We start from the raw sequence: 16638 nt of genomic DNA, 5'->3' as shown, positions 1-16638 counted from the left end.
TGCCCATGCCCACTCCATGCCGACCACCTTCCCCGGACAGCTCCCCCGACCTGGGCACGGAACCTGAGGCCTCGGCCCTCCACCTTCCCGCTGCTAAGAAGCCTGCACTGGCTCCCTAGTACCTAGGCAGCCCGGGTCCACATTCTCAGGCAATAGCCCGGCTCTCTGGGATGTGAGAGTCAGCTACACTCCAGTCACATGGTTAGGGACCTTTTCTTCCTCTGGGCTACTCATGATACTGTTCCCAGCACTTCATTCTAATCCCACTCATCCTCCCAGCTATTAAGTCACTGTCACTCAGCTACAGCCCCAATTTTCTCTGTCCTGCTCTGGGATGCTGGGGGCGGGTCGCTGCGGGGGGGGGGGGGGGACTCTGCCACACATTGCAGGGGGCTAAGGGCTCCTTGCCAGGCTCTATCTACCAATAGGGGGTGCTGGTTTGGGGGGAGGGGAAACCCAAGACAAGGCATCCCCCTACATCACCTCTCCACCCCAGCCCGCAGCTCAAATGCCAACCTCTCTCCTTTCACCAAAGGCCATCTCTTCCTATGAGGTTTTCTCCCTCCCGTGGTGCACCAAACTTCCTCAGCCCCCTCCTGGCCACTCACCAAGAGGCCCCCTTACCTGAATCACTGCCCACCTAACTGCTTCTTAGGCCCGGGCCCCAGTTGCCAGTGTCCTTCTGACACCTTTAGGACTCCCTGCTATTTGCTCCTACCACTCCAGGCACCTATTAAATGTTTGTAGAAAAATAATAATAATCCTGCCATCCCCACAGAACAGTGAGCTAGAGCTCCATAAAGATCAGGTCTCAGTTCTATGCTTGCTGAAAAGAGAAACGAATATACAAAAAAATAAATGAAAGCAGGGCATCTATAGCTTTTTGTTTCCGGAAAACCGAAATATCCCAAAGTTTGTTCCTTTCGCCACTGGGCCATCCTACCCTTAAGAAATCCATGGGACATGCAAAAGCTTCAGGGGAGAATTAAGGTGATTTGGAGCAGGACAGACAGCCTTGGAGCCTGGGCAGAGACACGGAAAGAGAGGAGACATCACAGGTCACAGCTGCATGAGCAGGGACAAAGGCAGAGGAAGAAATGGCTTCTGTCAGCTCATGCTGCACCCCAAGCCCTGTGCTGAACACTCAGGCTTAGAAACTTTGGGAACCAGGTCTACCTGGGGCCTGCCCGGTTATGTCGCTTCCTAGTTCTGTGACTTTAGACAAGTCACTTACCCCATCTGAGCATCAGGACCCTCATCTGTAAAATAGTAATAGAGCAGAGCCTCACGTACGGCCAAGGTGAAGTGAGATGATACACATATGCTGCTCAGCCCAGCTGTCATCTTGAAAACAAAGTGCTGTTTATGTAACTCATTGAACAGTGTCTCCTGAGCACCTCCTATGTGACTGGCTCTGGGGAAGCTGTAAGAGGACGGCTCCTGCCCTCGAAGTGCTGGGAAGAGAGATGCCTTAACCAGCAGTGGCTGGACATGCTGTGGGTCAGGGGATCCCAGTAGGGACCCATCACCTGCCCAGGTTCTGGAAGGCTTCCCAAAGGAAACCACTGTGTGGAATTAGTTCTACCTTACCGATGAGAAACCTAAGCATGGAGTGGTTAGCTGTCACCCAGTCAACTGATGCCAGGTCTACAACTGTCCATCTATAGAGCCAGTGCCCACCAAAGCCGGTGGGGCTTCAGCCCAGGCTTCTTCCTCTAAGTGCCAGAGATGCCAAAACCCCCACCACCACCACCCCCACACCCTCCCCCCCCCCCCCCACATATCCCTGCTTCTCAGGGTCCCAGTGCTAATGGCAAGGGGCAAAGAGTAGAAGCAGAGTCTTGTGGTTATATAGGGCTGGAGGGGTGGGGGAAAGACAAAGACTCCCCCTTGGAGACAGGGATAGGGATCACTCATAGGCTTCAAGCCCTCAAGGAGATAAAACTCCATTCCCTGACCCCTAACCCCACACCACCCAGCCCTGCCTCATCTCAGCCTTTGCTCTCCTAGCACTGCAAGAAACTTTGTAAAGCACAGAGCTGGCCAAACCCTCTCCTTCCAACATGCTCCCGGAACTCTGTTCAGAGCAAGTCCAGATCCAACCAGATCAGCGTGGACAGGGCCTCACCTTCTTCCGCTCCCCATCCGGGAGGCCCATCTGGGGGCCCGCAAGCCCCCCACCCCAAGCCTCAGCCCATCACTGTAGAGGTGCCAGGCACCACTAGGCCTCTCCCTGCCTCTCCATGCTGGTTCCTCCTGCTTGGGTCCCAGCACCCCACCCACCCAGACCCTGCCAGGGCCTCCCAGACCCCTCCTACCTGATCTTGCTCTGGCTGCCCCTGCCTGCTGTGGGGCCACCGATGTCATTCTCTTGGTCACCATCCCGATCCCGGTCTTTCTCCTCCTGCAGCCGCTGGAGCAGCAGCTGATGGGGGAGGCTTCGCAGAGAAGGTCCAGGAGAAGCTGCCGGCTGCACCTCACCCTTCAGGTTGATGTCACTGGCTGAGCGCTGCAGGGGCCGAGGGGAGGCCAGGCCACTGGGGCCAGCCAACCGCCGCCGCTTTGCATAACTGGGGGTTTCCCTGAATGGTACTGGAGTGGGGGGTGGGGGGCACAGATGAGACTCTGGGCAACCAGATAGGGTGACCAACACCCTGGTTTGCTTTCCAGATTTTAAAACTAAAATCCTATGTCCCAGGAACTGCCTCAGTCCTGGGCAGCCAGGACTGTTGGCCAGCCTATGACTGAAGCTACCATTAGGGATCACATCCCAAACTGCCTCTAACTCTAGCTTCAGGGCTAGAAGCCTGTTCTTCCTGTCAGCCAAACGAGGTCCTGAGTGTGCTCAGACCTGCTCTTGGAACTGCCCATTTCGCAGGCTTCAGCAGAGACAGAACAGGCCACATATGATAAATCTCACTACACTACTGCTATACTGGACCATCTATAGGTGACTCTAACAAGGAAAACCGTAAAAGATGTTCTAGACAAGGGGTTGGCAAACTTCTGTAAAGAATCAGATAGTAACTGTTTCAGACTTTGCAAGCCATATAGTCTCTGTCCCAAGGACTCAACATTGCCACTCTAGCACAAAAACAGCCACAAACAATATATAAGCAAATGGGTGTGGCTGAGTTCCAATAAAACTTTATTTAAAAAGCAGATGGTGATTTTTAAAAACATGATCCAACTATATGCTATTTACAAAAGAATCACTTTGGACCCAAAGACACAAGTAGGTTTAAGTAAAAGGATAAAGGAAGATATTTCATGTAAATAGTAACTAAGTGAGCTAAGTTGCTACATTTATATCAGACAAAACAGACTTAAAGATAAAAAGTGTTACAAGGACGGAGGACATTGCATATAGACAAAAGAGTGTCAATTCATTAAATAGATTAACAATTATTAACATATATGTGCCAAACAACAGAGCATCAAAATATATGAAATAAACATTAACACATTTGGAGAAATAGACAGTTCTATAATAATATTTAAGACTTTCAACACCCCACTTTCAATAATGTATAGAACAATCTATCAGTAAGGACAATCAATAAGGACATAGAAGACTTGAACCAATTAGACCTAACAGATATGTGTTTAGAACACTACAGAAAACAAGAGCAGAATATACATTATTCTCAAGTGCACATGCAACATTCTCCGGCATAGACTACATGTTGGGCCACAAAACAAGTCTCAATAAATTTTAAACAACTGAAATCACATAAGGTATCTTATCCAATCACAACGGGATGAAGCTAGAATTCAAGAAAAACAATAACAAAAAAAAAACGGAAAAACTCACAAATATGTAATAATTAAACAACACACTCTTAGTTAGAAAACTCAGAGTTAGAAACACTCTGAGAAAATGAAAGCAAAAACATAAAACATCAAAACTTTTGGGATGCAGCAAAAGCCGTGCCAACAAGGAAATTCATAGCTGTGGACGTCTATATCAAAAAAGGATAAAAGTCTCAAATCAATAACCTAAGTGCACATCTTAAGGAACTAGAAAAAGAGGAGCAAACAAAACCCAAATCTAGCAGAGGAAGGAAATATAAGGATAGACAAAGATAAATGAAAAAGAGAACAGAAATGTAGAGAGAATCAATGAAAACAAAAGTTGTTTCTTTGAAAATATCAACAAAACTGACAAACCTATAGCTAGACTGGCATAGAGAAAAAAGAGAAGAGGGACATAATCAACTAAAATCAGAAGTGAAACTGTGGCACTGCTACCGATCTTACAGAATTTAAAAGGATTAAAAAAGAATACTATGAACAATTGTATGTCAACAAATTAAATAACTTAGATGAGATGAACATATGTCTAGAAAAACAGAGATTACCAAAACTGACTCAAGAAGTAGAAAATCTAAACAGACCTATAACAAGCAAGGAGATGGATCCACAATCACTAATCCTGCAACAAAGAAAATTCCAGCATCAAACAGCTTCACTGGTGAATTCTACCAAACACTTAAAGAAGTATTAACACCCATCCTTCTCAAGCTCTTCCAAAAACTAGAAGAGGAAAGAAAACTTCCTAACTTGTTCTGTGAGCAATTAAAAAATAAGCAAAGGACTTGACAAGTCTCCAAAGAAAATGTACAAATGGCTAATAAACACATGAAAAGATGCTCGACATCACTAGCCATTAGGGAAATGCAAATCAAAACCACAATGAGATACTACTTCACCCTGACTAGAGTGGCCATAATTTAAAAAAAAAAAAAAAAAACTGACGATTACAAGTGTTAGCAAAGATTTGAAGACTTTGGAATTCTCATATGTTGCTGGTAGGAATGTAAAATGATGAAAAACAATTTGGTAGTCTCTCAAAAAGTTAAATATAGAATTATCATATGGCCCAGCAATTCCCTCCTAACTTTAAACCCCCAAATAACTGAAAACAGATATTCAAACATATTTCACACATGTTCACAGCAGCAATGTTCATGATAGCTGAAAGGTACAAACAACCCAAGTGTCCTGCTGGAGGATGCATGGATAATCAAAATTTTATAAATATAAATGATGGAATATTATTCAGCCATAAAAAAGAACGAAGTAGTGATACATCCTACAATATGGATGAAGCTTGAAAACAAGCTAAGTGAAAGAGGCCAAAAACCAAGAGTCACATATTATATGATCCTATTTATATGAAATATCTAGAATAGGTCAATCTGTAAAGACAGAGTGTGTGTTAAAGGTTGACAGGGACTAAAAGAGAAGAGAATGTGGAATAATTAATGTATACTCGGTTTCCTTTTCAGGGTGATGAAAATGTTTTGAAATTCAATAGATCTGGTTGTATAACACTGTGAATATATTAAATACCACTGAATAATTCCACTTAAAATAATTAATTTTATGTTGTGTGAATTCAACTTTAAATGAAATTTAAATCCTCAATTTTAAAGCCTCAATTTAAAAACAAAACAAACAAACAAAAAAGCAGACTGTGGGCTGAATTTAGCTTGCAAGGTCTCATTGGCCAAGCCCTGTTCTAGACTCCCGTTACCAAAGTGTGGGCAACAAACCCTCAGCCTCACCTCAGAGCTGAAACTCATTGGAAATGCAGACTCTGAGGCTCCGCCCAGACCCAATGAGTCAAAATGTACATTTAACAAGATCCCTGGTGGGGTGCCTGGGTGGCTCAGTCAGTTGAGCATCAGACTTCGGCTCAGGTCATGATCTCAGTTCACGAGTTTGAGCCCTGCGTCCCCGCGTCAGACTCCGTGCTGACAGCTCAGGGCCCCCCACTTCCTCCCCCCACCCACCATCAGATTCTGTGTCTCCCTCTCTCTCTCTGCCCCTCTCCGCATCTGTGTCTGTCTCTCAAAGTACATAAACATTAAAAAAAAAAATTTAACGAGATTCCTGGCTATAGCATTAGAAGCACTTCCCTCAGGCACTATGGGACAGCAAGTCAGTGAGACCTGCCCTTGAAAGCATGTATGGGAGAGATGGAGGGGAGAATGTGGACCCTCAGTTGGCCTGAGGTGACAGAGGTGAGGAGGCAGAGGTGACTGCTCCCAGACCTATCAGTCTAAGGGCTAGAGGCCTGCCAATAGGCTTCAGTGTGTCGCGTCCCTTGAAGGGTAACAGGACCCAGCCTACCAGACCCTCCACTAGGGCTCCTTTCCTGAGAAGAAAAAGGAGGGTGGATAGGCAGAGCCTTCCTCCAGCTCTTCTGTATGCAGACCCACCCAGGGTCCCCAAGCTGGGGTGAGACATGGCCACTTGTGAGTGTCACTGAGGGAGTGTCCTTGGAGTGAAGGTGTGCAGAGGGAGTAGGAGTGACAAGGACAAACCCCTGGATTGCCCAGGTCCAAAGACAGGTTCTGCCCTTAACCAACTCTGTAAAAACAGACTAATAATAATCACTTGTTGAGGGGTTGTTGAGAGAGTGGCCTAAGATAACAAAGCTTATAGTAAATACTAATGGATATATTACCTGTAACTCAAGGATATCCGGCTATGCCATTTGAGCATACATGTGATGCCTGAGCAGGTTAGGGTACGTGGCCAGCAAAGCCAGTGCCCACACAGGGACTAACAGGTATGGCTGCCTGCTCTGTACATCAGCTCAGCAACAGTGTGCCCAACGCAAAGCAGGTGATCGCACTCTGGGCCAGCCAGACAGTAAATCGTAGTAACGGTGACCCTAGGGACCCTAGCATCTCTGTCCACATCAGGAAAATGAGAGGCAGCTGGAGCCTTCCTCTCTCTTGGTCAGGACCAGACACCCCCCTCCCTCTAGTCAGATGGACCAAGGCCACCTGCCAGAGTCGAGACACAGAATCAAATCCCACAGGAGGTCAGAGATAGGAAGGGTATGCAAATAACCATATTTTACTTAAGAAAAACTGAGGCACAGAGGCCTTACTTAGTAGCTCTCCCATGGTCAATCACGAGAATATGAAAGGATCCCCATGTCCACAAACCACGGTTCTCCCAGGCTAACAACTACCTCCAAAACACTTACCAGTCCCAGCCAGACTATAACTGAGCCCTCACTCTGCCTCTTGTCCCCAATTCAAACCTCAGAGCTCATCGGGGTTCTCTCCCCACCAGAACCTGGACCCAAATTCTCCACCACGTCATCAGCCCAGCCGTTTCTCCAACAAGCGCCTACTGATGCTCGCTGCACTGAGCTTCTGCAGCTGCTGAGTCCACCCCTCCCCTCTTAGAGACTTGGTCCATCATCATGGTCCCCTGGCCTGCCTGGGACATGACAGGCTCATAACCAAGCCTCATTTGAGAAGGTCTTTTCAGGGAAGACACTACAGAAGGAAGAATTCTTAAACACGAATTTGACCTTAATCTTAACCCCAGTCCAAATTCAACCCCAGCCCCGACTGTAACCTCACAATAGAACCAAGGCCAACCCTAGCCTTTTGCTGTCCAACGTCACTTATAATTTTTTTTTTTAAATGAGGACACTGCACCCATCGCAAAAAGGGGAGCTTGGGAGTCTGTGTTCCACAGAGAACCATGGGAGGGAAAACCTGGTCCACCCAGGACAAAGGGAGCCGAGAAGGGAGCCCCTCTGTGGCCAGGTAGCTGGAGGGGTGGCCTTTCCAGAGGGGAGGCCTACCCTCTCCCATAGCCCCAGCCACTTCACACAGGATAGAGCAGGCAGGATTCTAAGGACAGGTCCCAGAGCGGCTCCACACCCATCACATGGGAGTGGGTGGGGACCTCCCTGAGGCTCCAGTGTGATGGCCCTGCCCATACTTCTGCCACCGGTGGCATCTCCTGGTTTTCCTACTGAGACCATGAGTCAGGCATATACTGGGATCTCCTTGGCATACTGGTTCAGAACTCAGCGCATCCCCACCACTGTGTTTTGTTTTCTTTACGTGATCTTGTCATATTGAAGCACGCCATGGGCCACTTAAACTGCCTCTTAATCCAGGCACCAATGACACACTGAGGGTCAATGACTGAGATCCACTGCCCCATGTCCCCTGCTGGCCCTTTGTACGACCTCACAGGAGAAGAATCTTGACCCTAACTTCAACCCCACTCTCAACCTAAATCGATCCCTAAACCCAGCAGTGTCCCCAACCTAACCATACTCTCGACTCTTATTCAGACCCTTTGTCCACTCTACACAGGCCCCTCCCTCAGCACAGTCCCCACACCTCAGGACCACTGACCAAAGTAGAGCCGGGAGGAAGAGGTTCAGGGTATGAAGGGCTCCCCTGTACCATCCCCACTGACCTCTGTACCTGTGGGAGCCCCGACAACCCCCACAAATCCACATCCAACAGGGACCTGGGTTGAGCAGAACTCACCAACATCCGAGTCTTTGTGGGTCTTGATGACCTCTGCGAGCTCAAAGTTCCCTGCGATGATGGCCACCTGAGGAGGGAGGGCGAGGGGGGGCTCAGGGATGCCAAACCTGCCCCCCTCGGCCCCTGTGCATTCTGCCTGGGCTGCTGTGTGGGATCTTCCTTGGTTGGGGTCCCCAGGCTCAGACTGTGGCCCCTGTCTAACCCACCACCCTATTCTGCCTAGGACTGAGAGGTTTCCTGGGACATGAAACTTTCAGAGCTAAAACTAGGACAGTCCGGGCCTACAGGTCACCCCAGTGATCCTCATCACGGCCCCTCCGCACACACCAGTGCACAAGTGTCAGCCATGGCCTCACACCTGCTACCCTCCGTCTTCTGTTCCCCTTCCCCTGCATCTAGTCACCTAACAGGCCCTTCCAGACTCCTTCAAACCTACCAGGTTCTTCTGCTACTGCATCTGCCCCCTGACTTGATGCCCAGGGAGGACCTACCTGTTCTCCTCACATCTCTGACAAGACCTCTGAAGGCCCTCACATTCGCTGAGAAGAGAATCCCAGCTCTCTCCATGGTCCAAAAGTCTCCCCCACCCACAAACTCCAGGTCATACAGAGACCCACCCATGTGGTCATCCCAGTGCCAAGAACCAAACCCAACTGGAGAAGGGGCTCAGAAACATCACCTGAATTAAGTCAGGGACTGGAACCAATCCTCTCACCCCTGGTTTGGCCTCTGTACCCTGCCTGTTTCTGGCAGGTCAAGCCCACACTGGTTTTCCCCTGACCCCAGAGCCCTATGACCCTCCTCTCTCCCTGGAAGGAAGACAAGGAAACCAACCACAATGAAGCCCTCCCCCCACCATGAACTGGGCACTGCACTGGCCCACCCTCTTCCTCTACCTCACCCTGGGCCAATCCTGGAGTGAGAGCTCTGCTATTGCCTTACAGGGGAAGAACCAAGGCCCAGAGAGATCAAGTCACGCAGAGACAGACACCCAGCGGTCAGCCTCATGTTCCTATAAATCACTCTTGTACCTGGAAGGCTGTCTGGCTATTGTAATTGCGGACATCCTTGTTAGCTCCACGGAAAAGTAGGACTCGAGCACAGCTTTCCTGTTGGGAGGGCCGGAGTGGGGGTCACAACCGGGCAGCTGGAGGGGTGGGGTCAGGATACAACAGCATGCACACACACCAGGGCACAGCGGGGGTGCAGGGCACATACACCCACACCTCCACGTCCCGTGCACATGCGCATAGCATAGGCATTGGCAGATCAGGTACACACAACACACACAAGTCCACTTGACCCAGAAAGCCCGGATGTACACAACTCACACATGTGACTTGTTTGTTTGGGAACAGATGTGCACACATAGGCCTACGAGGCCACAGCTCACGGCAGGACACAGGACATGCACTCAGGAAGTAGGACACGGGACCCAACACGCGTCCACACGTAAGCACTGTACCGGGGCACCTGTACACACACATGCACGTATACACATGTAGTCACACCTGGTTATAGAGGGCACAGATGTGCAGCGCTGTGTTTCCTGAGGCGTTCTGAGCCCCCATGTCAGCTCCATAGAACAGCAGGTGTTCCAGGTGCTGCACATGCCCAAAGCGGCAGGCCTGGGGGATGAGGGAGGTGCTGTTGGGTCCCCGAACAGAGCGACAGAGAGGACCCTCAATCCTACAGATAGGGCCGGGAAACCCCCCTCCCCACTCCCTGACGGAGCCGGGAGCTTCACCCTTACCCCCAGACAGAGGCAGACGCTCCCCACCTTCACACTCCCTGCCTACCTGATGGATCTCCTGCCAGCCGTTCTCATCTGTGGTCCCCAGCTGAGCATGGTCGTGAAGGAGCAGCTCGCAGCAGAGGGCATCCCCGCCCCCCAGGGCACTGTGGTACAAGGGCGTCAGGCCGCGGCTGTCCTTGTAGTCAGGCGAAGCGCCCAGGTCCAGCAGAGTCTGAGGGCAGGGAGCCTCAGCATTCATGCGGGGCCCAGCTTCCTCCCCCTGCTGGGCCACGTGCCCCTCCAGGCCGGGGCCCCACCCACACTGACCGTCAGAGCTGCGGCATTCCGCTGGCGTGTGGCACAGTGCACGGCAGTGAGCCCATCGCGGGTGCGGAAATCCAAGTGAGCACCACCGTTCCTCAACACCTTCAGCAGGTCCGTGGCGTTGTCCAGCTGGGCTGCAAGGCTCAGAGGACACTCTGGGTTCAAGGGACAGATGAAGGTTAAGGTCCCAACCATTCCAAGGCCATGCCCCTTCCTGCTCTGCTTCTTACCTCCTGAGTCAGGATCGTGGAAATTGGGGTCCAGCCCCTTGTCCAGTAAGCGGGCTACCTTGTCCGTGCTGTGCAGCTGGACGTAGTCCATGAACTTCTTCAGGTTTGCCTGGAACACGCAGCCATCCCAGTCAGCCCAGCCCCACAGCTACTATCTTCCGTCACCCACCTTCCACCAGGAGGCCTCAGGCCACCTGTGGAGCATCTACTGCCCCATGCCCCCAGTCTGACCTGTCACCCTACATCATGACCTTGTCGCCCCTCATACCACCTCAAGCCCTACACCCCCACCATGGCCCTTCCCAGCTCAACCGGGCCCTCCTGCTGCTTGAGGTCCCTCCCTGCATCCCACACCCACTGCAATGATTAGTCTCAGCCCACCCAGCCCCTCATCAAGGCCACGTTGCCCTGGCCATGCCCCCCTGAGAGTTCCCTACCCCAACCTCACCCCTGGCTCCTCCCCCCAGCCCTGGTGCCCCAACCTGCCCAGCCCGGAACAGCCCAAGGCTCCCAGGCAGGAGCTACCCTCACCACAGCCCATGTCCCTGTCACCCCCAAGTCCCCATCACCCCCAAGGTAGCCTGCTCCTTCTTCCTCATGAGATCATGCAAAGGCAGACCGCCGCCCCAGAGGCCCTTCCCCACCCATAAGCGGCCCCTCCTGTGACATGACTTTGACTGCCTTTCATTCATTCACCTAGTCATGCATCAATTCACTCAGCAAAATTCACTCATCAAAAGCCCCACTGAGGCCTGTGCTACAGATGCTGCACGCACAAGGCATGGCGCCCTGGCTGGAGGCGCCAGGTCTTCTAAAAACAATCAGGGTACATCATAAATGGGAGAGGACACCATGGGAACCAAGGTGGGTCTGGACAATGACACAGGAGGAAAGGTGCTCCTGACAGGGGAGAGACCTCAGCCAGGCCCGGGGTGGATGGTATGATGGTGGGGGGTGGTCAGAGGCCAGGCAGGTAGAAGTACGGGCCTGGGGCAAGGAGTTGAAACTCGCTCTAAAAACAAGTGGGACTCACTGGAGGCCAATAGTCACCAATGTCCTAGGGATTGCTTGGGACAGTTTTAGAGGAGAGGTAACCACTTTGGGAGGAACCCAGAGCGACAGGGTCACACTGGGGTGAGTGGAGAGAGAGGGAGACCTTTCCACCACAGTCTCTGCCCAGCCGGAGTCATGGCCCCTGACCCCTGTGTGCCCCAGGGGCAGCAGAGAGACCTGGCATGGAGGCCCCAGGGTCACAGAGGGGTCCTTGGGACACAGGGGTGATAGTGCTCAGATCCTTCTCCTAGAAGGAGACAGGCTCCAGAGATTGTCAATGAAGTGTCCAGAAAGCAAATGTCCGCTGGTCACTGGAGCCTGAGGTGGGAGCTGAGAGAGTCGGCCTGTGGGTAGGGGCTGCGGCACCCACACTGCCTCTCCTACATTCAGAGAAGGCAGTGAGGTGCCCCTCAGAGAATATTCAGGGTCAGGCCTACCTAGCAATGGTGCCCAGCAAGTGTGCCTGGGCACAGGGACCCAGAGTCAAACAGACCTGGGTTCAGCCCCAGCTTCACTGTCTGCACACCTGTGAGCAAGTCACTTCACTTCTCTGGGACTCAGTATCTTCATCTGGGAAGTGGGATAATAATAGTCCCTCCCAGGAGAAAATCAATGAGATGCCCAATTATTAGTGCCCAGCACTGGGCGACCACTAAGTGCTAGGCCCCTTGTTCTCCCCATCCCCTCCCGGTTCCCCTAAATGAGAACATTGGTTGGTGCTTGTTCATTTTCACCCCACCCAGGCTCCCACCAAGACACCATGCCCTGTCATATCCCACCACCACCACCCCGCAGGAGCCCACCAGAGGGGTCAGCCAGAATCTGATCTGACTTGAGCCCATCACCAGACCACCCACACAACAGCTGCACCCAGCCCTCCAGCAGCCCCAGCACATGCTGTGGACCCCTGACACAGGAGAAAACAGACTGAGGCAAGCTAGAGAGACTGTGCTCAGCCCCCAGCCAGGGTGGAGGGTGCTAGGAGCAGAAGGAGGGCTCTCGAGAATTGTTAAAGGACATTTTCAATATCACGAAATCCAGCCAAGGCTGGGGTGAAGAGAACACTGCTCGTGGGGGTCAGGAGGTAACTCTGGAGTCCCTTCTCTGTGACTGCCTCCTTACCTTTGTGTGAAGCTTTGCAAACTGCTTATCATCGATGAGGTTCTGGGCATAAACTCGCCTCTTGTATCGAAACTGCTCAGGTGAAAAAAAAGGCAGAGAAAAGGCACTCACCTGGGCTGAGTGAGCAAATGCACCAACAAAACCAAGCCCTGCTTACTCACCCTGCCAGCCACACAAAGCTCATGCTGCCAGTGACACAGAGCCAACCCCAAGTTCAGATGGGATGAATGCCTGCTGTCCTGCACCACCCTTTGCCTCTCATTCCCATCCCCAGGATCCCCTGGAAAATCCCGCTCCTCTTCCAAGACCTGATTCCAGGCTTACCTTCCTAGATATGTCCTCTCTGAGAAGAACAAACCCTATTTCCCTGTGACACCAAAAAGGCCAAGCCACTTCGTGCTCAGCCACCATAATGCATATTTTAATGTTCATGGCACTTGCCACCACCGCCCCAAACTACAAGCCTGTGTCCCCATGCCTGACGGTGCATACAATATCCTTTCCATTATGACCAGGTCTGCCTTCAGAGACCCCCCTGGAAGGGGAGGGGGCAGATGTGCGTACAGGTAACGCTCCGGCTCACTCTACACACCGCTCTGCACACTCACACCCCACTCTGCAGAACCACGGTGTGCCCCCGACGCACAGATGCTGACTGCACACCACACACAAGGCTCGCACCTCACACGCTACACACACCACACTGCGCACCGCACACACACTGCACGTACCGCTCACTGCGCTGGCCACACACAGCCTCCCACCCCCGCCCCGCACACACACACCGCTCCACACTAACTCTTCCCGTCCGCGTCCGTCGCTACCGTGCCCTTCGCTGCTCCTGCCACGGAACCCTGTGGTGGTGCCCTGCGCGCGCCCCTGCCCGCCGCTCACCTCCAGGTAGGGCAGGGGCGTGTCCAGGTTGGGCGGGTACTCCTGCAAGAGCCGCTCCTCGTCCAGGAACTTGCCTGCGCGGCCCCGGGAGGGCGGCTGGAAGAGCCCGTAGTTGAGCGCGTCCTGGAGGCTGTGGTTGAGGGCGCAGAGCACGCGTTGCTTGGCGGCCCACACGGGGGCGGCCGGGTCCAGGCGCAGGCACTTCTGCAGCGGAGCGAGCTCGTGAGCGCGGCCCGGCCCGACCCCGCGCAGAGCACCGGGTCCCGGGAGCCCCCCCGACCCCCCCCCACCCCAACTCCCCCCCACCCCCCACGCAGGAGTCCCGGGCTCCCGAGCCCAAGCCGCGGACCCCGCGCCTCCGCGGCCGGCGGGCGAGGACCCGCCCCGAGGGCGGTGCTTCCCCGGGACCCGCCCCCGCCCGGCCGGTGGGGAGGGTCTCCGCGGAGGCGGCGGGGGAGGGGTGAGTAGCCGCGGGCCTGGGGTCTCCCGCGCCCGCCTCGGAGCGCGCGGTGGGGGAGTGGGGTGGGTGTAAAGGGGGGGGGGGGGGGCTGGGCGAGGACGGCGGGGGCGCTACCGGGACGGGGCGGTGGGGCTTACCGTCTGCTGCAGGTCCGGGATGCCGACGCGCACGACCACGGCGCTGGCCCCGGGGCCGTCCATCCCCGCGCCCGTGCCCGCGCCCCGGCCGGGGCCCGGGAGGCTCGCGGCCGGGAGCGGAGCGCACGGGGCCTCCGCGCGGCTCCCCGGCCCCCCCTTCCCCCCCGCCGGAGCCCCGTCGGCCGCGCTACGCGGGAGGGGACCGGGGGGGGCCGGGGCCGGGGCCGGCGCGGGGGACAGCTGCGCCGAGGGCTCCGCAGGGGCGGCGGCGGCGGCGGCGGCGGCGCGGCTCAGCTGCATCGGCCCCGGCTCCGCGCGGCGCCTGCCTTCCCCGGGGGCGGGGGCGGCGGGGGGAGGGGGCCTGAGCCGGGAGGGAAGCGGGGGTGGCTAGGGGGCTGCGCCGGAGGCGGGGGCCGGGAGGGCTCGGGGCCAGTCGGGGACCGGGGGCGAGGGGGACAGTGCCGGTCCTGGGGTGAGGTGGGAGGGGTCGTGCGGAGGGCCTGGGCCGCCCCACAGGGCGGGGGCCCTGGGGGCTGCTCTCTGGCGGGGGGGGGGGGGGGGGGGGCGGGAAATCCTAGGCCTCGGCGTGGGGGGAGTGGCTGAACCGCGAGGGCCGCGCCGCCCTTCGGCTGCCGGCGAGCATCCGCGGACCACCGAAGAAGATTCGGAGAGGAGGGGGTCCTGAAGCTGGGGTGGGGTCCGCGTTGGGCACAAGGACCAGAGACGAGGCAGGAAAGGGAGAGAAAAAACGGGAGAATTAATTTCCGGGGGTGGCAGCGTCCCCCCCATTCTACCGACCTCTCCACCCCACTCAAGGCCCGGGGGAGACGGTGACCAGCCTTGCCCCAGGCTTGGGGGGTGAGACGGAGGAGACATCGGGGCCAGGGAGGGACCAAGGGCTCTTCCATGGTCGGAGCCAATTAACCCTCCGACTTAACCCTTACGACCACGCTGAACAGTGTTCAGCGCGGCTTCCCGCATCCCCAGCCGAGTTTGGGGAGTTCGCTCCGGACTCCAAGGCCGCCTTTCCTCCTCCCCACTCTCCAGGCCCCCTGGTCTGCCTAGATCCAATGCCTGTCGCCCCCTCCCCGTCACCTTAGCGACGACAGGATGGGGGCGCGACCTATGAGGACAGGCTTAGGGGAGGGGGCGCTACTAGTCTCCACCTGCGACGGGAAAGTGAATTTTAGTTTTACACGTTGTCGTGGCAACGCGGGAGGGGGTGATGAGTGGGCGGAGAAGAGGGGAGCGCAGTCAAGAAACTAGCTCAGGCACCACCGCCCCATTGGAGCATGGCACCCCCCCAACACTGATAAGCCTCCCAAAACTACCCCAGTGCTGCAAAACCTGTGCCCCCAAGACCCCCGAGAGCAAAGAGCAGCCCCTAAATGTAGAAATATCCCTGATCTCCGGAGAAACAGCTCCTGATTCCATAGAACTCCCCAACATGCCTTGGCCATGCCCCCAAAGAGCAGGCCCTGACCCCCATAGCCGAACTGTTCACCCTTTCACTGAACAGACTTGATTATGTTCACAGAACAACCAAACATGGGCATACCCTCTGTTCCCTGGTGGAAAGAGACCCTGCCCGCACCCCACCACCCCCCACCAGCCTCTCCAAACCTTCTCCAAGAACAACAGCCTTAGATCCCCTGAGCCTCCCAGGAATAAACTTGAATGAACCCCCCCCCCCCCCACACACACACACACACAGAAAACCTCCCTACTCCTCCCCACCACAACTTGGAAACCTCCTGACCCCACAGGAGCAGTGCATGGCACCCCTCCAAGAACAGACCCCCTCTTTACAGAGCCACCTTAACCACTGTCTCCCACCACAAAGCCCCCTCCCCACCAATACCCACCTCTCTGCCCCCAGAACAGTCTCTGATCAAGCCAGAGCAAGGCCTTCTTCCCCAGGACAAGCCTTGGCTCTCTCCTCTTCCATCTACTACCCCTTTAGGAAAAATCTCTGCCTCCCTGGACTCCCCACTGACCCCACAGAGCAGGATCCAGCGCTGTCTGTGGGTCGGTCCTGCTTTCTCCTCAAGCCTGGGCGGACCCACGCTGCCCGGAAGTGTGGCCCCAGGATGCCCAGACCTCCCACCCCCCTGTCCAGGCTCTTCCCAAGGCCACTGGTCTGGCCTGAGTGCTAGAGCTGATGGTCCCCTGGGGGCTGGGGGCAGGATGGGAGGGCTGGGGAAAGGGGGGAGCAGGAAGGGGCCGTCAGAAGCCTACTTTTTATCTTCAGGAAGCACCTTGGGAAGCGTGAGGGTTGGATTTCCTGTGGCCCAGCCCTGGAGAGAGGAAACTAATGCTTCCCAGCCCCTCTCCTGTCTCCACTATCTTCCTGCCCCACCCC

The 16638-nt window shown here is 54.8% G+C and overlaps 1 protein-coding gene across 3 annotated transcripts in view; it reads right to left on the bottom strand.

Annotated features, from left to right (window-relative positions):
* SHANK3 (SH3 and multiple ankyrin repeat domains 3) overlaps positions 1–16386 on the bottom strand; it is a 51817-nt gene extending 35431 nt beyond the window's left edge. For 2 of the 3 annotated variants that reach the window (XM_053895598.1, XM_053895599.1), the window contains exons 1-10: positions 14277–14848; positions 13680–13883; positions 12786–12857; positions 10611–10719; positions 10384–10535; positions 10121–10288; positions 9833–9949; positions 9353–9430; positions 8322–8388; positions 2319–2592 (exon numbers count right to left, since the gene is read on the bottom strand). In XM_053895598.1, coding sequence (XP_053751573.1) covers positions 2319–2592; positions 8322–8388; positions 9353–9430; positions 9833–9949; positions 10121–10288; positions 10384–10535; positions 10611–10719; positions 12786–12857; positions 13680–13883; positions 14277–14576 — 1541 coding nt within the window. In that variant the 5' untranslated portion in view covers positions 14577–14848. Of the gene's footprint in view, positions 1–2318; positions 2593–8321; positions 8389–9352; positions 9431–9832; positions 9950–10120; positions 10289–10383; positions 10536–10610; positions 10720–12785; positions 12858–13679; positions 13884–14276; positions 14964–16273 lie in introns of those variants that run through there. The other variant, XM_053895597.1, reaches the window with a different exon arrangement.
* Positions 16387–16638: the final 252 nt, after the last annotated feature.

Source organism: Panthera pardus, unplaced genomic scaffold, assembly GCF_024362965.1.
Source record: "Panthera pardus isolate Hobbes unplaced genomic scaffold, ASM2436296v1 HiC_scaffold_6, whole genome shotgun sequence".
NCBI classification, from domain to species: domain Eukaryota; kingdom Metazoa; phylum Chordata; class Mammalia; order Carnivora; family Felidae; genus Panthera; species Panthera pardus.
Note: the sequence above shows the minus strand (reverse complement) of the source record. Positions and strands in the feature narration are given on the sequence as shown.